Source organism: Pipistrellus kuhlii, unplaced genomic scaffold, assembly GCF_014108245.1.
Source record: "Pipistrellus kuhlii isolate mPipKuh1 unplaced genomic scaffold, mPipKuh1.p scaffold_m20_p_4, whole genome shotgun sequence".
Taxonomy (NCBI): Eukaryota; Metazoa; Chordata; class Mammalia; order Chiroptera; family Vespertilionidae; genus Pipistrellus; species Pipistrellus kuhlii.
Genome location: NW_023425540.1, coordinates 73,163,851 through 73,191,587, shown reverse-complemented (window position 1 = coordinate 73,191,587; position 27,737 = coordinate 73,163,851). Strand labels below are relative to the sequence as shown.

At 48.6% G+C, this 27,737-nt stretch overlaps 1 protein-coding gene across 1 annotated transcript; it reads right to left on the bottom strand.

Annotated features, from left to right (window-relative positions):
- Positions 1 to 3,503: 3,503 nt before the first annotated feature.
- Positions 3,504 to 7,464, bottom strand: VPS37D (VPS37D subunit of ESCRT-I). Its single transcript, XM_036411059.2, has 4 exons — positions 7,200 to 7,464; positions 5,685 to 5,856; positions 5,111 to 5,193; positions 3,504 to 4,590 (listed from the first exon to the last, which is right to left on the bottom strand). The coding sequence occupies exons 1-4, from the start codon at positions 7,335 to 7,337 to the stop codon at positions 4,228 to 4,230; spliced, it is 756 nt and encodes a 251-aa protein (XP_036266952.1). The 5' UTR covers positions 7,338 to 7,464; the 3' UTR covers positions 3,504 to 4,227.
- Positions 7,465 to 27,737: the final 20,273 nt, after the last annotated feature.

The window sequence follows — 27,737 nt, the reverse complement described above, 5'->3', positions numbered from 1 at the left end:
GAAAGACCAAGAACAGACCAAGATTCATGGTTCACACAGTGTTTGGCTGTGGCTGGCACAGTGTCTTAAGATAACTTTAGCCAACATTCATAACTGAGGGGACTTTGCATAGAAATCAAGATTTTTTACTTCTCTCAAAAAAAAAGAGAAATTATTCCACAATTGAGCTCAGATACCCACTTTAGTGCCTGGGAGAAGCTGACATCTGCCTTTTATGTTTTTATTTTTTTAAATATATTTTATTGATTTTTCACAGAGAGGAAGAGAGAGGGATAGAGTTAGAAACAGCGATGAGAGAGAATCATCGGTTAGCTGCCTCTTGCACGCCCCCCACCGGGGATGTGCCCGCAACCAACGTACATGCCCTTGACCAGAATCAAACCCGGGACCTTTCAGTACGCAGGCCGATGCTCTATCCACTGAGCCAAACTGGTCTCGGCGACATCTGCCTTTTAGAAAAGATATTTCACTGCACTCCCACCATCAGAGGGAAGGTATACAGAGCCTTGATACTTTCACCATTTTGCCCACAGTAGAGAAATGTCTCTCTATATCTATCAAGAGGAGAAATGTTTTAAAAGGACTGTACATTTCCAGAAAAAAAAAATGGGAGAGGGTGTATTTCTTTGTGGGAATGATCTGCTTTGCACCTCTGTGATTTTCCTGGCCCCTACAGGCATTTGAGTTTACATCATATGTAAGAGCTTACACTTTATGCGGAGAGGCAGAGTGTAAATCTTATTTTCGTGTGGGACAGGAAGAATCTTTGAAGAGGTCTAAGCAGTGGTAAGGTTCTAAACAAAGCCAGAGGTCTCCCTCTGCAGAGTACTATAACCCCAATTCCTACACTCAGTCTTTTGTGTACAATCTTTATATGAATTGAGATAAACCCACAGCTAATCCACCTTGGTCTCTCGGAAACAATTGGATACTCTAACCTTGGAGGCCAGGGGCAAGTTCCTAGCTGTGGTTTTACAGTGACCACATGACTCACTGGTAAAGAGTTGAGTCCACTCTGGTTCAGGCCTGCTTAGGTCAGTAATCCTGGATTGGCAACAAGCAAAACAAAAACACATTTAATGTTACATTTTGCATTTGGAAATCAAGGAGAAGCTTAGGGAAACATGCAGAAGCTAGCGATAACTAAACAAGGAGGTGCACATAACAGACTTTCTTGAGAGGTAGGAACTCTGTTTTTATCAAAAAGGGGTGGGAGTTTTGTTATTTGGACCACTTTTTGCTTTTGGTTTGTACAAGCTCTGGTGGTCTGTAATAGGTGGTTCCTTACTCATGGGCTCCTTGATGTAGACCCTTGTTTGTTCTCTCTCACACAGGATTATAGTCAAGAATATTCCCTGGAGCCCCAGAATCTGGGAACAAAGTTCCAGAGGGTTTTAGAAAGAGAGCGCTGCCTGTAACATTCCAGAACATTCCATGTATTTTCCAGCAAGGGAGTTAATGCAGTTTATTAACCATCCAATTCTAACCCTTTCCCATGGCCCAAAACCAGGCTCACTTCACTCTGGTGATACCTGTACCATCTGCCTTAGTCTTTTTCAAGGCTGGAGCTGAACACTAAGGGACCTCAGTCTCTACCCCCTCTAAAACAGTCTGAGCTCTGATGTAGGTGAGGACTTTTATATATATAAAATTTATATATATATAAAATTGATTTTTTTACAGAAAGGAAGGGAGCGGGAGAGAGAGCTAGAAACATCGATGAGAGGGAAACATCAATCAGCTGCCTCCTGCACACCCCCTACCAGGGATGTGCCCATAACCAAGGTACATGCCCTTGACCAGAATTGAACCTGGGACCTTTCAGTCCACAGGCCGATACTTTATCCACTGAGCCAAACCAGTTAGGGCTTTTGAAGAACTCATACAGTTCCATGGAAACACTTTTTCTCCCCTTCCTGTCCCTCCATTGCTCGGGTCATTCCTTTCTCTTCTTACTTGCCCTGGGGAGGGGAGGCTGAACTCTGCTTTTATGAGGCTGCTCCTCAACTCATGATCGTGGAGGAAGGCTCAGACATGCTCACTTAAGCCCCCTTTCTCCTTTTAGTTACAAACTGCCTAGTAGCATGAATCCAGAATGGGAGATGAGGGCAAAAGGGCCCAGCCTGCCCCAAGTTATGCTTAGCATTTAGGTTTTCCAGAGCTGTTCTGTCTATTGTCCTCTCAGGCAGAGATGTTTTGGTGTCCCTCAGCCTCCAGCAGCTCATGTGCTAACAGGAGAGTAGAACCAAGGCCAATATGGACGAAGGGTCTCAAGTGGGCACTAGTTGTGCTTCCTTTGACCATGCCCCTATGGGATAAATCTGTCTGGGCCTGAAGAGCTCTCAAAAGTTCAGTGGGCCAGTCCCTCCCAACTATTGCCTTCATCTCTAAAGATTAAGCAGTCACTCAGGTGCTGTTCACAAAATTTGAGAAAAGGGGACCACCTACCTTCAATAGTAGCCCTAACCTACGAGTCTTATAATGAGCCCAAACCTGGTTTCCGCCCATTGGTCTAGGCTCTGACCGCTGGGCCTACATGGGTCCCTCAATTGTTCACATAGGACTAGTCTCAATCCTTTCTTATTGTTATTACTCCAAACATGCTGTTTTGGTGATCCCTCTTAGAGTGTAAGATTTCAGTGAAAAGTTGAGCCAGCCCAACACTTCCCTCTTTCTAGATGGTTTATTCCCATTAACTTGTACCAAGATTAGATTTGCTTCTACAGCACTGACTGTCCCCTCTTATTTGTAAGGCCATCCATGCCTCCCTGCCAAACTTCATCTCATCAGACTTGACCTAAGCTGATTTCTGCTTTCCCATCTTTATTTTTTTAATCCTCACCTGAGGATATTTTTTCATTGATTTTAGAGAGAGTGGAAGAGAGAAACACATCAATTTGGTAGCTCCTGCACGTGTCCTGACCGGGGCCTGGGCTAGGGAGGAGCCTGCAATTGAGACATGTGCCCTTGACCGGAATCAAACTGGGACCTTCTGTCCGAAGGCCAACACTCTATCCACTAAGCCAAACTGGCTAGGGCTCCTTTTCCATCATCTTGTCCCACACTCATCAGCCAAGCCAGCCACCTAGTATTCACCCTAGCTGAAGACAAATAACCTTCAGCACTATACAGCCCCCTCCATCACTCTGGCGGTGACCATTTCGCAGGCCAGAGAAGAAGCAGGTACTATCTTGATTGGGCTTACAGATGACCCGGGAAAAGAAATTGCGTACAGGTGAGGCAGTTGGAGAAAGTGAAGTAGAGTGTGCTTCTGGCCCAAAGTGCGGGAAGTTAAGAGTTAGGAAGGTCTCCCACAGATTGATAACCAGAGAAGGCTTCATGGAAGAGGCAGGAGCAGTGCTGGACCTGAAGGACAGGCGGGCTTTGGATGGGCAGAGAGGAAGGAAGGGCATCTCAAGAATAGCAAGCTCAGGAGCTGCCATGTAGAGGTGGCAACAGCAGAGTGGCTGGTTGAGGGAGCAGAGAGGAGTCGGGCAGCATCGTCATCCTCATCATCACATTTATTGACGGCCCCTGGGAAGCGGGGCTGGGGACAGAACATACAAAGACAAGGACCTGCCCTCAAAAAGGTTCCATTCTAAGGAGACGGGACAGAAAAATACAGAATGGTCTTTCCTGGGGATGGCCCACTCTCACCTGTGCAGGTCAGAAGCCCCTGGCCTACCTCGCCCCAGTGTCGGGAGCATGAGTAGGGCCCCAGGGCCATGGTTTCCTTGACCCTGCTGCTGAGACCTGACCACCTGGCTCCTAGGTGGTGGGCCCCAGGACTGGGAGGAAGGTAGGCTCAGTACATGATGGAAAACACTCCTGTCAGCCTTGGCATTGATTGTGCCAGCCCAGTGGAGTGGCAGGGTGTGATAGGCTCCCAAGGCAGGGCCTTGGGGAGAGCGGGCACCTTCCTAGGTTGCCATGAGTCAAGTTCTTTCACTGGGTCTTGCCCATCACCTGGGGGGAAGGGGTCTCAGCCAGGGCCAAAAAAAAGGCAGTTTCCTCAATGCCAGAGGCGTAACACCCTGCCCACCCACCCCCAGCCCTCTCAGGGCATCTTTCAGGTGACCCTCCTCCCCAGCTTAGCCTCCAGGGCCAGGGCCTGCCTGAGGCCAAGGGGAGGGGCCTGCCCCTCCCCCCACCCAGGCAGTGGGGGAGGAGGAGGAGCCACGCATCAACTTTGTCTGGGCCCCCCATTGGGGAGCCATACCCTGGATCCTACCGGTGAGGGGGCTCTGGCTGCGAGGGCCGGGGGCTCAGCAGAGGTGCTGGGCCAAGGGGGCACCCGGGGGAGCCCTTCAGCGGGGGCACTGGGCGGGAGTCCAAGGGGGGCAGGCTTCGGGGCACTGCTGGTGGCCCCCGGCCGGCCCCGGTGGGCAGGACAGCTGCAGGGGGGAGAGGTTTGGGGGGATCCGCAGCAGCAGTGGGTGCTGGCTGGGCAGACCGCTCCCGGCGGCGCAGCAGCTCCTGCAGCTTCTCAGCCTGGGTCCGCCTCAGGTGGGCCAGGGCACGGCCTCGCTGGAAAGCGGGCAAGAACGCCTCCAGGCTCTGCTCCCCCAGCAGCAGCTGCTCCATGTGCTCCTGGGACGGGAGGAAGGCACAGTTTGGGAGAAGCATGACCAAGACTGTGGACTGCCTCTATTCCTCCCCCTCCTCCCCCAAATCCCTTCTAATGGTGACCACAGCTGGGCGTACCTCTGACTTGCTGAGTGGCTGTAGACAAATGTCCTCTACTCTCAAGCCTCTATTTCATTTCTATCACCAGACCCGCTGGGTCAGAGATGAGGCAGGATCAGAGATGGGGACCCAGGTAGGTAGACTTAGGTGCTGCCCATCAAAGCTAGGGCCAGGCCCCCTCCTAACCCGCCTCCATTAACTCACTGAGCACTATACCCCAGCCCAGCACTGACAAGTCTGTGCCAGTTCCTCTTTAGACCCAGCCTACTCTGCCCTGAGACATTCACAGGGGGCTCTCTCTCCTGGGGGCCTGGCACAGACTTCCTGGAGAAGGGGCTCTCAAGCCTACTCTGTACGAATGAAGTGGGGGGGAATGATAGAATGGGTCTCTCCTGTCCCCCAGGCCCAGCCTCGCCCCCCTCACCTCAGCCTCCTGCTCAGCCTCTTCCAGCTCAGCCTGCAGCCAGCCCAGTGCACAGTGGGGGCTCCAGCGATGCATGCTCTCCTCTGAGGGCCACAGAGGGACAGAGTGAATGGCCCCTGCCCTTAGGGCCTGTCACGCAGGACAGAAAGGCCAATCCCGGGGCCCAATCCTGACTCTCACTGACCCTGTGTGTGACTCTGTGTTTCCGTTTCTCTGTTTCCTCATCTGTACAATGTTCTTGGGATCAGTTTGTGCATCTTCCCGCGAGGTTCTGCCCCCCGTTTTAGTGCAAAAGAGGGAGCAGGGGCTCTGTCTCCTAGGGTACCCCAGGCCCTTAGATATTGGGCCCCCTTTTCTCCCACTGCCAGGGCCCTCATCTGGCCTCTACAACCCAGCTCTGCCCACCAACTGTTCACTTCCCCAAATTAGTTTTCCAGGAGTAGTGCCCCCTCAAACTTGCCTGCGGAATAGGTCTGCCCAAGTCCCACCTTTCAGAGCCTCGCACTTCCCAAGGCCAACCAACCAGAGAGCCAGCTGCCACCCTCCCAGGCAGTTCTCCCAACCGTCCCCTCACCCAGTCGCTGCAGCTTGTCCGCACAGCTCTCGGCCACCTCTCGAAGTTCCTGGTACTTGATGGCCAGGGCTGCCCGGCCCATCTCGAGGCGGGGCCGCAATGCCAGGTTCTCCTTGGCTAGTGCGTAGTTGGAGGCCAGGCACGCCTCGCGCTCCAGCTGCAGGCCCTGGAACTGTCACCGGAGAAGAGCCAAGAGTGCACTCAGGGAGCCTGCCTGCTTCCACCTTCTGCCACCCCGAGCCACAGCGCCCAGGGTCAAGCCGAAAGCATCCCCCTCTCGGGACGAGGAGCCAACAGGTGGAGACACTGCAAGAGGCCCAGGTGGGGCTTTGCCTGGAGCTTCCTCTCTGGGCCTCAGTTTCCTCCCCTGCAAAGTAAGCTAAAAACCACTACCTTACAGGGCGGCGGGGAGACTGAGGAGAGGAAAACTATGAAGGCCTCTACAAATGTTAGTTAATTTTTAATTTTTCAATTAATATGTCTGCCCAGGTCCCCGAGGAGTCCCCCTCCCTCCTCTGTCCCATTTTCCATGCATGGGCAGCTTCCCTCTCATTCCAGGCCTTTGTCTGCCTCCTCCTCAGGTGTTTGTGCTAAAAACACTCCCACCCTGGCCCTGACTCTCCAGAGTGGTCTTCACTCTGTCCCTGCATGGTACCCCCTCAAGCCGCCCTCTCCTCCCTGCACCCCTGTCCTTCTGCCCTCCAGTGGAATCCCCCCCCCCCCGGAATACACACCCCCTTTCCCTCCCAGATTCTCTAGCACCTCCCTCCCAGCTTTCCTTCTCTCACAGAAAGCAGAGCCCCTTTCTTTCCTGGCTCTGGAGAATGCTTTTTCCTTGTTTCCTGGAGTGCCCAGCCTCCCCTCCCCGCCCCTAGAGAACACACTACCCTCCATCTGTCCCCTATAGGATGCCTATGCCCCTCCTGCCTGCCTCCCTCCGACACACACTTTCCCTTTCTGCCCCCCACAGCCAGCCAGCCCCGGCCTATCGCCTGTGAATATACAACTTTCTCTTATGGTGGCCTATGGAATATACAGCTCAGCTCTCAGTGCCCCTACCCAAGGAAAGACACAAAGCCGCCTCCTGCACCCTCCAGATGCGGGCGCTCCCTCATCGGTCCTCCCAGGTGTCAAACAGGCCCCTAGTTCTCCCTATGGAAGGCGCCTCCCCTTTCTGGCCCTACAGAACGTGGGTGTGCGAGCCAAGGCCCCCCACAACACCACCACCCCTGCCCCCAGAACACACCTCCCCGGAGCATCCGCCGTAGGACACGCCTCGCGGCCATCCCGGGGGTGCACAGGCGCCTCCCCGGGTCCCCGGCGCCCCACCCGCCCCAGGCCGGCTCCGGGCGCCCCCTCCCCCGGGGGCGGCTCCGCGGAGCCCACTCGTACGTGCCAGGCTCCCGCGCCCAGCGGCGGCCCCGCGGCCCGGCCCGCGCGGCCCTTTGGCTGCTCGGCAGGTCCGGCAGGCCGCGGCCCATTCCCCGCGCCCCCCGCCCGCGACCCCCGCGCTACCTTCCTGCTGAGCCGCACGATCCGGTCCAGCTTGGGTTCATCCTGAAGCAGGTCCCGGAGCTGCCCGGTGCTGAGGATCCCAAAGCGCCCCGGGCTGCCGGGCTCCGGCCCCGCCCGCGCCGCCCGGGCCCGGTACATGCCGCCCGCCCGCGCCCCCAGCTCGGCTGCTGGCTCGGCCCGTTCGGCCCGCTCCGCCCCGGCTCCGCTCCGCTCCGCTCCGGCTCCGGGATCCGGCTCCGGCTCCGGCCGTGCGCGCGCCGCTCCGCCGCCAGAGGGCGCCCTGCCCGCCCTTAAAGGGGCCGCGGTGTTGGGGCTGGGGGTGGGGCGGAAAGGGGGCGAGCCGCACCCCAGCCCACTGGGCAATGCAGCGCCTCGCTGGGCCTCCCGCACCCGCCGATCGGCCCGCAAAGCCATCCTACCGCCGCCATCCGGATATCTGGGGCGGCTTCTCCCCGCACCCCTCCTCTTGGCCATCCATCATTCGCCACGCCCCCCAGGCAGGGACTCTCCCACCCCAGGCGTTTACAATTTGAGGGACTATTTCACATTTCCCCTCTGGATTCGCACAACAGTTTTCTGAGTTTGGCTGGGCGCCAGGTGCTCCTGCTCTGCGGCTAACGTGAACAAGTCAATCACCTCCCCAAGCCTCCGTTTTCTCTTCTGTAAAATGGGTTGATGATGCACAAAGTGGAGATTAGAGATAGTGTGTGTTGAGAGCTTTACCTGTAGTAAATGAGTCCCTAATATGTTGTCATTTTACAGATAAGGAAACAGATTCACAGAGATGATGTCACCTTCCCAAAGTCACATTACAGGTAAATGACAGGCAATTTCAATTCTTCCCTCTGTTCAGGGCCCACAGAGCACATGATTCCTAGTCACTGGGCTAGAACCTCTCTGCAGAACTCATGGATTTAGGACGACAGAGTCCCATTCTCACACAGCTTACTCTAGGACAAGTCAGAATGTCAAGTTTCACCACCCAATGGCTTCCTAAGTGATTCCATGTGATGCCAGAGGATTATCATTTGCCTTTATCTTTACCGCTAGACGTGGCTAGTGTCTGTCAGGAAACAGACACTCAGAGACTAAGCCACTTGTCTAAAATCAAACAGTAATGAGTGAGCTTGTTCCGCTTTATCACACGGCTAGGAAAGCACAGAGGTAGGACCAGGGCAATCAGAAAGGCTCACCAGAGGAGGTGACATTTGCTCTGAGTTTTGAAGGATGAATAGGAGTTCTGCAGTTAAAGGAGAAAATAATTAAACTAAAGAGAAGTCCATAAGCCAATGTATAAGGGCTGAAAGAACCCAACAAGGACTCTTCCAATCCATCCGGAGCACAATGGGCAGATATCTAAGAGAGACAAAACTGATGAGTAGGATAAGAAAGACTTATTAGTAGACGATAAAGCCAATACTTCTTCCAAATTTTTATATAACTGAAATTTGGCTTTCCCTTTCAAGACTCAGCTGAACCATCACCACCTCCTGGAAGCCCTCCGCTTACCCAGGCTGGATTATGTGCCCCTCTCCTCTGGGCTCCCACAGTCCCTGCTCTCCTTCCACCATGGTCCTGGGCATTATCAAACGTCCCTCCACACATCCCAGTTCCCTGGCTGTGACCTCCCTGGCTCTGCTCTGCCACCTCAGAGCTCACCATTCCCACTAAGCATCCAGGGGTCTTCCAGACAATCCTACATGGCCCTCCTTTGGCCCCTTCGCCTCTGGACTCTAGGCCTTATTCACCCTAAGAGTGCTAGTAAGACCTCAGCTTGTCCCCTCTTTCTCACCAATCCCCCTTTGTTCAGCCCAGTAGGCACCGTGTTGAAAGCCCCACAACCATGTTCTCTGTAAACCTTCCCCCATTCCAGCTGCCCACCACAGAGAGAAGCTTGTGCCATTTTCTGCCTCGCCTCTTTGGATTTTCCTGTATATGCCTCAGTGCCCTTCCTACCCTCCCACCTCAGAAACAGCAGCCTCTCCTCCTTCCAAAGCCAATCCAGGTACCCTTTCCACAGGCCTCACCTTACCTGCCTGCTCCAAGATGCCTTGCCCTGTTCCATCAGTGATGTCTTTCTTTCTCCCTACCACCAGACTGATAACCTCCCTTTCATTCATCCTCCAATATTTTGAAAGCATCCTGTTATGGGTTGAATGTTTATGTCCTCCCAAATTCATGTGTGGAAGGCCTAACCCCTCAATATGCTACTTGAAAGTGGGGGGGGGGGGGGGGGCGGGTGGCCGAAACCGGCTCAGTGGATAGAGCGTCGGTCTGCGGACTGAAAGGTCCCAGGTTCAATTCTGGTCAAGGGCATGTACATTGGTTGCGGGCACATCCCCAGTGGGGGGTGTGCAGGAGGCAGCTGGTTGATGATTCTCTCTCATCAATGTTTCTGACTCTCTATTTCTCTCCCTTCCTCTCTGTAAAATATCAATAAAATATATTTTTTAAAAAAAGAAAAGAAAGAAAGAAAATGGGGCCTTTGGGAAGTCATTAGATTTAGATGAGGTCATGAGATTGGGTCCCCCATGGTGGCATCAGTGTCCTTATAAGAAGAGAAAGGGAGTGGAGTTCTTTCTCTCTCTCCATGTGAGGACACAGCGAGAGCGTATAGCTGTCTGTAAGCTAGGAATCAGGCTCTCACCAAAAACCGAATCTGCTGGCACCTTGATCTTGGATGTCCTGGCCTCCAGAATTGTAAGAAGTTAATATCTGTTGTGTAAGCCCACAGGTCTGTGGTATTTCTCTGTGGCAGCCCAAGTTAAGACACACCCTTTACACTCGGCACTGCCTGTGTCCCTTTCCTGGCCCTCCTTGTTTCTTAACTGGGTCTGACTTTACTCCCTCTCCCCACTTCACAGGGAACTGCTCTAGCCAAGGTCATTGACCACATTCTTACAGCCAGAACTCCTTTTTTTCACATCAACGCGACTGGTCACTGTCTCTTTCCTGACCACATAGCAGTAGAGCCCAGGCATTTCACAGCCACCAGGTTAACAAAAATGAAAAAGTCAGGTAATAGCTAGTGTTGATGAAAATGGGAGGGACAGTGCTGGAATGCTTATGTAGTCCTGTCACTCCCATTTCGCTGTGGAGAACCAATTCACTGTGGAGAGCAGTTTGACAAACTCCTAATTCAAAGATGCTCAGGTCACATTGCCTAGTGGTTCCCTCTGTGGTAGATGGAATAATGACCCCCAAAGATGTCCACATCCTAAACCCAGAGCCTGTGGCTGTGTTGTCTTCCACAGCAAAAATGAATTTGCAGATGTGATTAAGTCAAGGACCTTGAGATGGAGACTTTGTCCACCCAATGTCCTTAGAAGAGGAAGGCAGGAGAGTCAGAATCAGAGAAGATGTGACAATGGAAGCAGAGGGTCAGAATCAGAGAAATCTGGAGATACTGTGTTGCTGGCTTTGAAGATGTAATAAGGAGCCACAAGCCAAAGAATGTGGGTGGCTTCTAGAAGCCAGAAAATTCAGGGAAATGGATTCTCCCCTACAGAGGGACAGTGACCTTGCCAAAACCTTCATGTCAGCCCAGTGAAACTGTTGGGACTTCTGACATCCAGAGTTGTAAGATACTATATTTGTATTGTTTTAACCCACTAGTATTGTGGTAATTTGTTACAGCAGCCATAGGAAACTAGTACACACTCGTAGGAATGTTCACCCTCTTGAATTAGGAGACATGAACAAGAATGTTCACAGCAGCTCGATTTGTCATAACAAAAAACTGGAAGCTACCCAAATGTCCAACCCCAGGCTAGTGACAAGAACTAGTATACCTTTATATAATGGAATGCTTCGTACTCTATGGCAATGGAAATGAATAGAGTATGGATACACTTGTCAATTTTTATGAATCTCACAAACAATGCGGAGGAAAAAGGCAGCCTCAGAAGAGTGCATTCAGTATAATATGATGTTTATATAAAGTTAGAAACATGTAAAACTATACTTCACATTGCTTGGAGTTACATATGAAGTGAAGTATGGGAACAATAAATACCAAGTCCAGAAGCATGGATATATGGCAGAAGAGGGATGAGATGAGAGAGGAGACAAAGAGGGCTGCAATGGTGTTGCGAGAGAATTCAATTTCTTAAAAAATATATATATATATATATTTTTTTTTAATTGATTTCAGAGAGGAAGGGAGAGGGAGAGAGAGAAACATCAATGCTGAGAGAGAATCATTGATGGGCTGCCTCCTGCAGGCCCCTCTACTGGGAATCAAGCCCACAACCCAGGCATGTGCCCTTGACCAGAATTGAACCTGGAACCTCTTAGTCCCCAGGCCAATGCTCTGTACACTTGGGCAAGAATTCAATTTCTTCAGCTGAGTGGGGTGTACCCTGTATTATTCTTTACACTTTTGGTTTAAACTTTTATATAAAATTAAAATTTTTTTAAGGTCTGTTTTTAGAACTTAGCTTTGGAGTTAGATAGACTTGGGTCTCCTTCTGAGCTCTGAACTTCCTATGTGACCCAGAGCCAACCACTTAGTTATATCATATGTAAAATGAGAAGTTGAAGGATTAAGTGACTTTATATAAGTGTCTAGCATGATGATTGGCACTAGTCAGTGCTCCAAAAACAGCAGCAGCAATGGGCTTATCTTTCTGGAAGTGCTCTCTTGGTTTGTAACTAATGGAACAATCATCTTCCAAGAAATTCCAGGAGTTGACTGTGCAAAGGGACGCTTCAACTCCGTGGTTCTCCTCCCTTCAGCAGTCTTTAAATTTATTGTTCTCCAGCCCTTGCCAGTTTGGCTCAGTGGATAGAGCTTTGGCCTGTGGACTGAAAGGTCCGGGGACCACTTTTGGTCAAAGGCACATGCCTGGGTTGTGGGCTCAATCCCCAGTAGGGGGCATGCAGGAGGCAGTTGATCAATGATTCTCTTATCATTGATGTTTCTCTCTCTCTCCCTCTCCCTTCCTCTCTGAAATCAATAAAAATATATTTTAAAAATTAATTATTTTCCAAGGACCTGATTCCCACTCTCTTTTTAAAAATCAACTTAATTATATATGCATAACTCATGGACACAGACAGTGGGGTGGGGATGGCCTGGGGTAGGGAGCAGGGATGACCTGGAACGGGTTGATGGGTGAAAAGGAGGACATATGTAATACTTTCAACAATAAAGATTTTTTTTAAAAATCAGCTTTATTGATATTCACTGAGTGGCCAGATTATAATGATCTGGCCACTCAGTGTGTGTGTATATATATATATATATATATATATATATATATATATATATATATATATATATATATTAGAGGCCCAGTGCGTGAATTCGTGCATAGGTGGGGGTCTGGCCAGCCTGGCCAAGGGGAGAGGACATGGGTGGTTGGCCGGCCTGCCTGCTGATCAAACTCCTGGTCTAGGGGACAAATTTGCATATTAGCCTTTTATTATATATGATATACACACTGAGTGGCCAGATTATTATGCATTCAGAGATCATAATATCTGGCCACTCAGTGTATAGTTCACATGCCATACAATTCAAATTTAAATTGTATGATTCAGTGTTTTTGGTATATTCAGAGTTGTGCAGCCATTGGCACAATTAATTTTAGAACATCTTCCATCATCTCAAAAAGAAACTTTGTACCCATTAGCAGTCATTCCCATTCTCTCCAATCCTACCACCACCACACCCTCAGCCCTAAGCAATCATTAACATACTTTCTGTCTCTATTGATTTGCCTATTCTGGACATTTGATACCAATGGAATCTTATCATAACCACTAATTATTGTCTTTTTTTACTGGCTTCTATCATTTAACAATGTTTTCAAGATTTATTGATATTGTAGCATTTATTAGTACAAGATACCTTTTCATTTCTTACAATAAAATATACGTAACATAAAATTTACCATTTTAATCACTTGCAAGTGTACAGTTCTGTGACATCAAGTACATTTACACTGTGCAACCATCACCATCATCATCTCCAGAACTCCTTTATCTTCCCAAACTAAAACTCTGCACCCATTAAAATAAAAACTCTGCACCCGTTCTCCCCTCCCCCAAACCCTTGGCACCCATTCTACTTTCTGTCTCTATGAATTTAACCACTTCAGGTAGCTCATGTAAGTGGAATCTTACAGTAGTCTGTCCTTTTGTGACTGCTTCTTTCTCTTAGAATAATGTCCTCTAGCTTCATCCATGTTGTAACATGTGTCTGAATTTTCCTCCTGAATAATATTCCATCATATGTGTAGACCACAATTTGTCTACTCATTAATGGGTTGATGAACATTGGGATTGTTTTTTGACTATTATAATAATGTCACTATGAACATTCATAGAAAACTTTTGTATAACGTGTTATTTTTTTCTCTTGGTTATATACTAAGTAGTGAATTTAAAATTATTTTATTTTATATTTTTATTGATTTCAGAGAGAGAAACATCAATGATAAGAGAGAATAATTAATTGGCTGCCTCCTGTGCACTCCTGACTGGGGATCGAGCCAGCAACCCAGGCATGTGCCCTGACAGGGAATAGAACTGTGACCTCCGGGTTTGTAGGTTGATGCTCAACCACTGAACCACACGGGCCCGGCAAGAGAGGATATTTGATAACTCTATGTTTAACCTTTTTTAAAAATATATATATTTTATTGATTTTTTTACAGAGAGGAAGAGAGAGGAACAGAGAGTTAGAAACATCCATGAGAGAGAATCATCGATCAGCTGCCTCCTGCACACCTCCCACTGGGGATGTGCCCACAACCAAGGTACATGCCCTTGACCAGAATCGAACCCGGGACCTTTCACTACGCAGGCCGACACTCTATCCACTGAGCCAAACCGGTTTCTGCTGTTTAACCTTTTTTGAGGAAAGGCCCAACTATTTTCCAAAGTAGCTGCACCATCGTACAATGTATGAGAATGCCAATATTTTCACCACCACTAGTTATTGTCTATCTTTTTTTTATTATAGCTATCCTAGTGAGTGTGAAATAGAATCTCATAATTTTTATTTATACTTCTCTAATGACTAATGTTGGTCCTTTCAAATAATAGCTTTATATTAATATAACCAATGGACACAGACACTGGGGCAGTGGGGTCTTGCCCAGGGTGGGAATGGCTGAAGGGGGGCAGGGGATGGTGGTGGTCAATTGGGGGAAAAAGGAGACATATGTAAAACTTTAGACAATAAAAAAATAAAAATTAATTAATTAATTTAAAATGCTTAAAATGTTTTTTATAATAAAAGAATAGCTTTATCGAGGTATAAATGATGCACAATAAATTGTACATATTTAAAGTATGCAATTTGATGAGCTTGGATATAGCTTAAGAAAGAGACAGAGGCCGAAACCGGTTTGGCTTAGTGGTAGAGTGTCGGTCTGCAGACTGAAGGGTCCCAGGTTCGATTCTGGTCAGGGGCATGTGCGTTGGTTGCTGACCCATCCCTGGTGGGGGGTGTGCAGGAGGCAGCTGGTCGATGTTTCTATCTCATTGACATTTCTAGCTCTCTATCTCTCTCCCTTCCTCTCTGTGGAAAATCAATAAAATATATTTTAAAAAAAGAAAAAAATATATATATATATATTTAAAAGAAAGAAAGAAAGAAAGAAAGGAAGAAAGAAAGAAAGAAAGAGAAAGAAAGAAAGAAAAAAGAAAGAAAGAAAGAGACAGAGACTGAAACCGGTTTGGCTCAGTGGATAGAGCATCGGTCTGCGGATTAAAGGGTCCCAGGTTCGATTCCTGTCAAGGGTATGTACCTTGGTTGCAGGTACATCCCCAGTAGGGGGTGTGCAGGAGGCAGCTGATAGATGTTTCTCTCTCATCGATGTTTCTAACTTTATCCCTCTCCCTTCCTCTCTGTAAAAAAATCAATAAAATATATTTTAAAAAAGAAAATAAAAGAAAAAAGAAAGAGACAGAAGCCCTGGAGAAAGAACATCCTAAAACCATAACTAAAATCAAGGCAATGAACATATCCACCACCTCCCTCCAGTCTCTCCCATGCCCCTTAACTCCATCCCCAGATAAACCCAGATCTGCTTTCTGTCACTACAGGTCACTACAGGTTAGATACTCCAACCAGTAGGTTAGCTTCCTACTGGGGTCTGGCCAATCAAGACTGAATGAGATGGGCTGAACACGCCCTAGAGCCCTCTGGGGGTTCCCTCCCCTGATGACCAATCTCCCACATCCCTCCCTGGCCCGGATCATGCACCTGTGGGGTCCCTAGGCCTGGCCTGCACGCTCTCACAATCTGGGACCCCTCGAGGGATGTCGAAGAGTCAATTTTGACCCAAACCTGCAGGCCAGGCCGAGGGACCCCACTGGTGCACAAATTCGTGCACCTGGCCTCTAGTTTTATATAAGTGGAATCATACAGTATATACTATTTTTTGTATACTATTCATTTAGAATAATTATTTTGATATCCATCTATTTATCAGCAGGTTGTTAAATAGAATAGTGTTCCATTGTATGGCATTCCATTGTAGTATTTGCATTGTATGAATATACTACAATTTGTTTATCCATGGACATCTTAGTTGTTTCCAGTTTCAGGCTTTCACAAATAACGCTGCTAGGAACATTTGTGTACAAGTCTTTGCACCGATATACCCTTTCATTACTCTTGACTAAGTACCTAGGAGTGAAATGGTTTGGTCAGACAACAGCTGCATGTTTGTTTGTTTTTAATACATTTTTATTAATTTCAGAGAGGAAGAGAGAGAGATAGAAACATCAATGACGAGAGAGAATCATTGATTGGCTGCCTCCTGCACACTGGGGTTCAAGCCGCAGCCTGGGCATTGACTGGAATTGAACCCAGGACCTTTCAGTCTGAAGGCCAACGCCCTATCCATTGAGCCAAACCTGCTAGGGCAATAGTTGCATGTTTAACATTTTAAAAAAGCTACCACAGTTTTCCAAACTGTTTTAACATCCCCAGTACATTGTGTCAGTTGCAGTTGTTCCACATCCTTACAAACATTTTATTTTATTTATTTTTTAAAAATATATTTTGTTGATTTTTTACAGAGAGGAAGAGAGAGGGATAGAGAGTTATAAACACTGATGAGAGAGAATCATCTATCAGTTGCCTCTTGCAAAGCCCTTCCTCCCAAAGTCTGTCCTGAAGCTCCTAAAGAACTGACCCATCCTTCCTGGACTCGCACACACCTCCTCCTCCTCAGACAGAATCAGTCCTCCCTCCTGGCACGCTCTGCCTACTGGAGATGTGCCTTGCAACCAAGGTACATGCCCTTGACCGGAATCAAACCTGGGACCTTTCAGTCTGCATGTCGATGCTCTATCCACTGAGCCAAACCGGTTTCGGCCCTTACCAACATTTTATATGATCAATCTCTTTTCCTTTTAGCCATTCTAACAGGTGTCTAATTCCTTTGTTTTGTTAAAATAGCTTTATTATGCAGGTACGTACATCTAAACAATATATTAGTTGTAGCTGTCTTTGAACCTCATAGAAAGTGAAGGCTCTCACTTTACCTCTTGTCTTTCTGCTGCAGGGACAGCCTCCTACCACATTATAGTCATGTTCACACCACACAGGCCTAGGCACACAGGAGGCATTAATCCAGGCTGAAGAAACCAGCATCCTAACGCTATCAGCTGCCTCACAGCTCAGATCTCACCTGCCAACCTGAGGACCAAAGCCTACTGGATGTCACCCAGTGGGCACCCTATCTCCCACCTCTGCCCACATTCAGTCTCTCCTCTAGCCCTTTATTTGGTTTAAGGTAGGGGTGTCGAACTCAATCAGAGAAGGGGCCAAAATCTAAAATCCAGCCTAAATCGCGGGCCGAATGGTTTATTGAACAGTCATAAACTGTCATTGTGATGGAAACGCAGCGGAGTGCAGTGATGACAGCGCGGTGCGGGCCACATTGCAAGGCCTGGTGGGACGGATTTGGCCCACGGGCCTTGTGTTTGACACATGTGGTAAGGTATCAGTAGCCTTCCAGATGCTGAGGCTCAAACCAGGAAAGTCTCCTGAATCCTTCGCCTTTCTCACCCAAACCTTCCATCTGTCTCCAAATCCTCTCCATGCAATTCTGCTGACATTTACAAGCACGTTATCTTGTTTCAGGTCCTGTTCTGGGGCTGGATCCAGAGTTGAATGAGACTCAAGCCCTTTGGAGAAGCACATGCCGAAACCACAGCAACAGTCTGTCCCTTCACTCCACGGTCTTCCATCCACCTCCTCAGTGGGCCTCGCGGTAGCCCGGCCACTCCTGGGCTGACGCACCCACCCCATGTGGACCCAGGTCCTCCCGCAGTGCATCTTCCCAGCTGCAGCCCCAGCATCCTCCGCTGATCCTACCTTAGCCCGACACTCTTCCGTGGCTCCCTGTTCTCCCCTGGATGGAATCTACATTCCTCTGTTGGACTGCTTTGCTCTTACCTGAATCTCTCCCTTTTTTCTTTTCCCTGATCTGATACTCATCCTATAGACAATCTCCCCTCCAGTCAGGCCAGACTCCTATTACCCAACTTTCTACTGCATTTCCACGCCCCGCCCCCCCCCCTGCTTTTGCCCAACATATTCCTCTACCTAGAAAGCCTGTCCTGAAGCTCCTAAAGAACTGACCCATCCTTCCTGGACTCGCACACACCTCCTCCTCCACAGACAGAATCAGTCCTCCCTCCTGGCACGCTCTGTCGCAGCACTGATCCCAGCCTGACCTGCATTAGAATCATTAAAGACTCGCCCGTTTCCTGCAGTTAGACTAGAGGTCTCCTGAGAGCAGGGACAGCATTTATGTCATCTTTCCAGTCCCAGCCTCCAGCACAGGATCTACTACACGGCAGGTGCAGGGCCAGGACTCCTGGGCTCAAATTTCAGCTCTGCCACCTGCCACCTGGACAAACCTCAGAAAAATCACCCAACCTCACGGTGTCTCTGTTTTCTCGTCTGTAAAATGGGAGAAGATACCCACCCATCTGGCCGTCAAAGGGACTTGATGAATTAACCCACATAAAGTATAGGAGCTGTAGGTGGAGCCTTGGCAAGCAGCCAATGCCTGGCAGATGTGAGCTAGAAGGGATCGTGATTTGTTGAGTTACTATGAGACCCCACCCTCACTCTAGAGAATCTTCATGTGAAGGAGCAGATACCTTCAATTAATCTTCAAGGGACTTTTAAAAAATATATATGTATATATATCTTATTGATTTTTTACAGAGAGGAAGGGAGAGAGATAGAGAGCTAGAAACGTCGATGAGAGAGTAACATCGACCAGCTGCCTCTTGCACACCCCCTACCGGGGATGTGCCCGCAACCAAGGTATATGCCCTTGACCGGAATAGAACCTGGGACCTTTCAGTTCGCAGACCGACGCTCTACCACTGAGCCAAACCGGTTTCGGCTTCAAGGGACTTTTAAGAAGGAATCCCCATGCCTCCCCAACTTCCCTTGAGGAAGGGGGAGCCTTCTACCAGGGACCACCTAACCCTTCTTTCTCAGCATCAAAGTAACCATGACATCTTCCTCCTGAGGAAGCCTTCCAGCCTTGGCTTGCTTCGAAGAACTCCTTCCCTTGGCCTTGCTCTGAGGTGAAGGCCCCGTGACCATCTTCGCCTTGCTCTCCCCTTATGCTGCAAGGGATGCAAGCCCTCCGAGGGATCCGGACCACTTGCAGGTCAGCTCGAGGGTCTTCACGGGCTGCAGCTGCGAGAGGCCCTGGAGAGAGAACATCGTGTCCAAACCTCCCCGCCGCCCCTGTTCTACACACGGACAGGATAAGCCCCGGGTGCTCAATGCATGAGAAACTTAGACGGCGTTATGAATAATCCTTTAGTATAAGTATGCCCCAAATAGTACATGAGGTTTGATTATACTTAAAAAATATTTATTGCTTTTCAAATTTAACTGGAAATTCTGGATTTTTTGTTTGTGATATCTGGCAACCTTATGTAGGGTGCAGGGTGAGGGTGGGGGTTCAAGGATAGGAAGGGAATTTAGGGGGAGAGAGGGACTCAGGGTGGAGAAAGGAGGTCAGAAAGAGGGTTCCAGGAGAGTGTGGGAGCTCAGGAAGGGTAGAGGCTCTGTGGGTGGGGGGGGGGGGGGGGAGGTAGGGGCCCCTTCAGGCTTAGGGGTGTGAGAAGGAGGACACTGCTCAGGGAATGGAAATGAGGAAGAGACTCAGAGGCCGGAGAGAGCTCAGAAGGGATCATGGAGCTGGTGCTCAGGGAATGAATGAATGAACGGGGTTCAGTGAGCTGGCGAGGAGCTCAGGAAAGAGGGATTTGGGGACTAGAATAAAGCTGGAAGATAGGCTGGGGCTCGGTAGACTGGCACTGGCACTGGCTCTGCCCACTGAGCCTGGCCCCACACCTGTGGCTCCTCCCTTCTCAAACCCAGCTCACAGTTTGGGAGCAGGGGAGAGGAGGGGTAAAAGGTGAGCAGGCATGAGCAAGTCCCAAACAGGGATTGGCAGGCACCGAGGCCCATGGTCTGGGCCATGACTGCTCCACAGGCTGCCAGCACCGTGAGCAGCTGCCACCCACGTGCTAAGGAGAGAAGGAGGCACCAGATCTAGGGGGCAAAGGACACCCCGAGCAGGCATCAGGCAGGTGGGGCGGGCAGTGCCCACATCCACACCCACTGCTAAAAGCAGGGTCAGCACAGCCAGCGCAGCACACAGAGCCCTCTGCCGCCGGAGCAGAGAAGACATCTAGAGCAGCTGCCATCCCAGCATCTCACGGAACCCGGGGGACTCCGCGGTCCTGGCGGGGACCCATGCTACTTGCAGACGGCACGGAATCCAGGTGAGACACGGGGGGGATCAGGTGGGTGCGGGTGCCTAGCCCGAGGGGAGTCAGAGCCTCTCACCTTTCAGGTAGGGAGGAGCAGCTCTATGGCTCTGCTGGGGGGAAGGACTTCATACTCCTGTGGACCTGCCCCCTTACTCAGGCTCAGCTGCCAGGTGGACAGAGGCAAGTTCTACCTCAGAGAGGTGCTCAGGATCAGGAATGCAAGAGTTCATCCCGCCTGCCCTTCCCGGAGCAGAGGGTGACGTGCACGCAGGTTCCTGCTGCCTCTGAATCCCGCTGGCGGGGCTGGGGTTGACTCGTGGTCTTAGAAGCTCAGCGTGGGCCCAGGAAGGCAGAAGGGAGGGCCTGCAGGTGTAGAGAAGAACCAGGAGAGAAGCTGGTTCCAGGTGGGCCCTTGGATCGGGGGCAAGGACGGAGAGCTCTCCCTGCCTGGACACGGAGAAGGCAGATGTCACAGCGGGGCAGGGAAGCCAAGCAGATTCACAGCCACCAGGCGTCTAGCCAACAGGTGGAGGCTGGAGAAGTGGTGAAGGGCACTTCCCCTGGTCGGGCAGAGAAGGCCAGGACTTCCCTCCAGCTCCAGGCACCCTGCCCCCACCCGAGTTCCTGAGCCTTTCTGGCAAATTATCAAACCTGAGGAATCCCCGATTTCTATAGCCTGTTGGCCGGAAGTACAGATGACAGCTTGAACTTGTGATTGGTGTCTGAAGTGGGGGCAGGGTCGTGGGACTGAGCCATGCACTTGTGGGATCTGACACCAACTCCAGGTAGAGAGTGTCGGAACTGAGCCGAGGTGGAGGACACCCCGTTGGTGTTGGAGAATTGGAGAATGGTTTGGCAAATACTGGTGAACAGTGGCCGTGGACATGCTTGCAGACTGACAGACCCTTGGCCTGACAGCTCATCTTGGTGAAACGCTAACTCCAGATTGACCCCCACCCCCTGCCCTATGTGAGACTGACAGCCCATTCTCCTCCCAGGCTGTTCACCACGTACTGAGGGGCTGGGCTCTTCTTCCTGTTACCGGGAGGCAGCTGAGGCCCAGAGAGGCTGACTGGCTTGCCTGGCCCTTGGGACCCTGATGAACCAGCCCCTGAGCCCTTCCTTGAGCCATAAAGAGAAGCCTCCCCACTCCCATCATCACAGAATGAGAATGAGAATGAGTGTCAGGCATGTAGGGGTGGGAAGCTGCACCCTCACCTTCCCCAGCGTCAGGCTAGCCAAATATTGGAGGTAGAAAGCCTTTCCTACTGCTTAGACAGCTCTGATCTCTGGACTTTGGGGTCCTCAGAAAGAGAAGAGGGGGTTCCCATGCCATCATCTACTCCACTATCTTCTCTTATTTTCTTTACTTTTTTGGAGGTTCCCCCCTCCCCCCCTTCTGGTTTCAAAACCAATACACTGGTATTATGCAACTTTAAAATTTATAGAAATTTGATTGGCTACCTCCCACATGCATCCCTGACCAGGGCTGGGGATCAAACCTGCAACCGAAGTATGTGCTCTTGTCAGGAACTGAACTCATGACTCTTCTTGGGTCTGCTGACCAACGCTCCAACCACTGAGCCAAACCATCCAGGGCTAGGATGGGGTGTTAAGGAAGCAGCCAAAGTGCTGGAGAAGGGGATGTTCCTGGACGGATAACCCTGCTACCAACCCACCACACTCCTACCCCACTACGGTCTGTACCCCAGGGCCCTATGGGAAGGGCTTTCATCTCCTCTTACTATCCTATTTAATAAAAGCCTAATATGCTAAGTGTCTGACCATAGACCGTTGGAATAGTCACTATGACTTGCACTGACCACCAGGGGGCAGATTCTCCAACTGTCGGTTAGCTTGCTGCTGGGTCCAGCGAATTGGGGACTGGGCAAGATGGGCCAAACATGGTGGCTCAGTCTCCTCTGCTGAGTTGCTTGCAAGCAGGAATCATGTTATAAGTATCTGAGCATCCCCCTACACTCCCATCTCTAGCTTAACTGAGGACCTGATACCAGCAGGCAGTTAATACGTGTGCTGAATGGGCAGATGAATGGGTGAGGGGATGGATTTAAAAATGGAAGGTTAGATAGATGAATAGATAGAAGGATGAAGGGACAGATGGACACATCAGTAGGAAATGGATGGATGACTGAATGGATGAAAGAAGAGATGGATGGATGGGTTAACAGATTATGAATGGATAGACAGGAGATGAATGGACAGATTGACTATGAGAGAATGGATGGAAAGATAGGAAAATGAGTAAATGTACCGATAGGTGGAGAGGTGAGTGATGGATAGACAGATGGCTGGATACTCACGTGAGCTTCATTCTGTTGTGCTTCTTCCTCTGCCTTCCCTGCCCTTTCCCTCCCACTCCATTCTCACAATCTCAGAGCACAATGATCAATGGTTCTCAGTTGGGATCAGAGATAGTGTACACAGGAATTTCTTTTTAATTTGGTATTTTCATAATTTAAAAATATATAAACTATCTGACTGCTACTTCTATAGTATCACTAAACATAAATGTAAAAGACAGTCTATAAATGTAAAGTGTGTTTTTGTTGTTGTTGCTAATCCTCACCCAAGCACCCAAGCATATTTTTTCTATTGATTTTCAGAGATAATAGAAGGGAAGGGGAGAGACTGAGAGAAACATCGATGTGAGAGAGACACATAAATTATTTGCCTCCCATACGTGCCCCAACTGAGTGTTCTTACAAAGGAAAGTGTGTGTGTGTGTGTTTTAATTCCTAATATGTTTGGATCTATTTTTTCTTTTCTTTCTTTTCTCTTCTCTCTTCTCTCTTCTCTCTTTTCTCTCTCTCTCTCTCTCTCTCTCTCTCTCTCTCTCTCTCAAAAGAGAGGGAGGAAGGGAAAGAGGAGAGAGAGAGGGAGAAAGAGAGATTGATGTGGGAGAGACACATTGATCAGTTGTCTCCTGCCTATGCAACCAAGGTATGAGGAAAATGCTCTTGAAAGGAATTGAACCTGCGACCCTTCAAGTCCTTGGACTGGTGCTCTAACCACTGAACAACAAGCCAGGAAAAGGAAAGTGTGTGTGTGTGTGTTTTTTTTAATTCCTAATATGTTTGGATCTATTTTTTCTCTTCTTTCTTTCTTTCTTTCTTTCTTTCTTTCTTTCTTTCTTTCTTTCTTTCTTTCTTTCTTTTTTGAGAGAGAGAGAGAGAGAGAGAAGGAGGAAGGGAAAGAGGAAAGAGAGAGAGATTGATGTGAGAGAGACATATTGACCAGTTGTCTCCTGCCTATGCTCCAAGCAGGGACTGAACCTGAAACCTAGCCATGTGCCCTCACTGGAAATGAACCTCAGACCTTTGGTACACAGGACCACACTCCAACCAACTGAGCCACACCATCCAGAGGAGACCTGTATTTTTGATAGAACAACTGCTATGATATGAAAAGTAATATCAATCCATCTTCCTCACTTTAATGCGGTCATATTTATCCATTTTTCCTTCATGATTTGTTCACCCATTTCACCAAGGCAGGAACTGAGACGCAGCTAAGAATCCTCTCATTCTCATCCACCTGCCCCATCTCTGCTTTCTCAACTCACTCAAGGCCTCTCCTCCCCACCAAAGCAGGTTTTAGTGAGGCTGCCTGGTTGGGAATGTGTGTGCATGTGAAAACTGGCTTCTCTTTTAAAAGGTGTTTGTCTAACATACATATTAAAAAGTATGAAAAATAAAAAAAAGCCGAAACCGGTTTGGCTCAGTGGTAGAGCGTCTGTCTACGGACTGAAGGGCCCCAGGTTTGATTCCAGTCAGGGGCATGTACCAGTAGGGGGTGTGCAAGAAGCAGCTGGTCGATGTTTCTCTCTCATTGACGTTTCTAGCTCTCTATCTCTCTCCCTTCCTCTCTGTAAAATATCAATAAAATATATTTTTTTTAAAATATGCACATCCGCCGGAACTGGTTTGGGTCAGTGGACAGAGGGTCAGCCCGGGTTCAATTACAGTCAACGGCATGCACCTTGGTTGCGGGCACATCCCCAGTGTGGGGTGTGCAGGAGGCAGCTGATCGATGTTTCTTACTCTCTGTCCCTCTCTCTTCCTCTCTATGAAAAATCAATAAAATATATTTTAAAAAATAAAAGGTATGCACATCATATGTATTCACAGGGAACACATTCGTGTAACCTGAATTCAAATAAAGAAACAAAATGTTAGCAGCACCCCAGAAAACCCTTTTTAATCCCTTCTAGTCACCAGCCGGAACACACCTTGACTCCTAACACCATAGATTAGCCTGTTTTGGAGTTTTATATAAATGAAATCATACAGCATAGACACTCCCATGTCAGGCTTCTTTTGCTCAACATGTTGTCAGTGAGATTCATCCATATGGTTGCATTTGGTTGTATAGTGTTCACTCTCATTGCTGTATTAATATTCTGTAGTGTGATTTTTTAAATATATATTTTATTGATTTCTTTTACAGAGAAGAAGGGAGAGGGAATTAGAAACATCGATCAGCTGCCTCCTGCACACCCCCTACTGGGGATGTGCCTGAAACCAAGGTACATGTCCTTAACGGGAATGGAACCTGGGACCCTTCAGTCCGCAGGCCGACGCTCTATCCACTGAGCCAAACCGGTTAGGGCTCTTTAGTGTGATTTTACTGCAATGTATTTATCCACTCACTTGTTAATAGACATTTGGGTTGTTCCCAATATTGACTAATAAGAATAATGTTGCTCTGAATAGTCTTGCACCTGTCTTTTGGTGCACGTATATACGCATTTCTGTGGAATTGCTGGGTCAGAAGCTGTGTAGAGACATTCAGCTCTAGTAGACACTGACAGATGCTTTTCCAAAAAGTGCCTGTGCCAAGTTACAGTGGCAGCGGCAGTGGTTCACGGGATGGTGCTTGCTCATATCCCAACAAATGATTGCTAATCCCATTAATTTAAGATGGTAGGTGCTTGTGGGGCAGGTTGGCATCAGGTTGCCTGCCTTTGAATGTCAGTTCTCTTCTAACCTTGAAACTTTCAGCAAAGTGGGTTGAAAACCATGGGGCTCTTATGAAGACAGCATAGACCATTTATGTTAAGCCCCATAAGTATTAGCTACTTAGAGTTAATTCCCACAACAACCTATTGTATCACTTCACCTCTCAGAGCCTCAGTTTTTCCTTCTGTAAAATGGTGATAAAAATACGAATACCCAGATGCATACATACACAGTTGAGAAGATTATCAACAATTGGAATTGCGTATTAAAGTGCTATTTTTGCCCGACTGTCATGGCTCGGTGGTTGGGCATCAACCTATGAATGAGGAGGTCCCGGTTTGATTCCCGGTCAGGGCACGTGCCCGGGTTGTGGGCTCAATCCCCAACCCAAGATTATCTCTCATCATTGATGTTTCTATCTCTCTCTCTTCCTTCCAGTCTGAAGTCAATAAAAATATATTTTTAAAAAATAAAGTACTATTTTTTCTAAGATATAATACACATATAAAATAAATACCTTTTCAGCCGCTCTTAATATATCCACAAAGTTGTGCAACTATCACCACTATCTACTCCCACAACATTTTCATCACCATAAAAGAAACTCCATACCCATTAGCAGTCAATCCCCATTTCTTCACACCCAACTACTCCCAACCCCCCCCCCGGCAACTGCTAATCTACTACTTATCACTATGGATTTTTAAAGTTCTGGATATTTCTTTTAAATATATATTTTATTTATTGATTTACAGAGAGGAAGGAAGAGGGATAGACAGTTAGAAACATCCATCAGCTGCCTCCTACACGCCCCCCACTGGGGAAATACCTGCAACCAAGGTACGTGCCCCTGACAGGAATCGAACCCAGGACCCCTCAGTCCACTGGCAGACACTCTATCCACTGAGCCAAACCAGTTAGGGCCTGAATATTTCTTAACTTTTGCAAAAGTAAAATACCTTGTACTGGGACTGACACATATTATACATGTTATAATAAACGTTATCTGTGTGTGGGTGTGTATGGATAGATAGAGCAACTTAGTAAATAGATATAATGTAAACTCATTCATTCCACAAATATTCACTTGCACTTGAGAGGGAAAGGGTCTGTAGAGAGAAACAGGTGTGATTTTCATGTACAGGGAATTTGCCATCTAGTGGAAAGAGAGGTATGTGCACCACTCATGGTGAACGCTGAGTGGGATGAAATTAGAGTTGTATTTGAACAAGGGTTGTGATGGTTGAGATTTCCTGACATGGAGGAGCAGTCTGGGGGACAAATCCCTGAACTAAGACTGGGAGACAGCCCTGGCTGGGTAGCTCTGTTGGTTGGAGTGTTGTCCCATATACCAAAAGCTTGCAGGTCAGATTCCTAATCAAGGCATATACCTAGGTTGTGAGTTCAATCCCCATTCAGGACTTGTATGGAAGGAAACCCATCCCTGTTTCTCTCTCCCTTCCTCTCTCTCTCTCTAAAATCAATTAAAAAAAAAAAAAAAAAAAAAGCCGAAACCGGTTTGGCTCAGTGGTAGAGCGTCGATCTGCGGACTGAAAGGTCCCAGGTTCGATTCCAGTCAGGGGCATGTACGTTGGTTGCAGGCACATCCCCGGTAGGGGGTGTGCAGGAGGCAGCTGATCGATGTTTCTCTCTCATTGACTTTTCTAGCTCTCTATCTCTCTCCCTTCCTCTCTGTAAAAAATCAATAAAGTATATTTAAAAAAAACAAACAAAAAACACCACCCTCAGGTGAGAATTAAAAAAAAAAAAGTCTTAGAGACAGGCAGGGTATGGTGTCAGGTGGGATCACTGAGACAAGGATTTTGTCCTGCACCTTCGGGACCCTGAATGAGACTCCCGTGTAGTGATAAGCTGTAAACACCGAGCAGAGGGAGATAGAGGCCAAATGGGGAATGGAGGAAGAGGGTGAGTGGGGTCAGCTCATACAAGCCTGTGCTGTCATCTGGGAAGAACACCCTGAACCAGCTGTGCCCACTGCCAGGCATGCCAGGGCCCTGGTGCTACCAGCTGGTTTGACTTCTCCAGTTGCACTGTGGCCAGAACCATTTTTAAGAGGAGAGGGCCACAGCCTCCTGGGTGAAGGAGGCTGGACCTCAGAGTCAGGCCTGGTTCTGCCCTTGCTCAGTAGGGGAGCAAGTGAATCCCTCTATGAGCCTGCTTCTTCACCTGTGAAATGGAAGCGATATTACTTACTGCAGTGGGGTTAGAGATGATGGCTCAAAGTGTTGAAATACAGTGCCTGGGCTGAGGAGTGCACGCTTCCTTAAATGGCCCAACAGATGGTTGGGGAGGCTGGCCAAGGCAGATGAAGCTCACACTCAAAGCCCCAGCAGTGTTGGGGGGAGTGAGAGTATATATGTAATTTTAATTGAAGATGTAGTCATAAGAGACATCAGAATTTGTGAACTTCACTGCACATATTGTACAGTTCAGTGTTTTTACACCAGGAGGATTGTCTTTTCAGTTCTTAAGCCTCCAAAGGTGCTATCAGGCCGAGGAGGGCAGAAATGGGGTGCAGATGCCTGTTAGGGGCCAACTGGTGGCTTAGAAGGGGAGGAGCTTAGGGTGAGGGACGGTCTCTTGAAAGGAAGGAGAATTCAACTGGGACATTTTCTCCTGGAGACAGGAGGCCTGGTGGAGCACAGTGGAGTGAACTGGGGCTGTCGATAGCAGAGACTTAGAACCAGAGGTAGTGAACATTGTAGGACCCTGAGAAGTCACTGAATTCAACTTCGCATTTTATAAATGGAGATATGGAGCC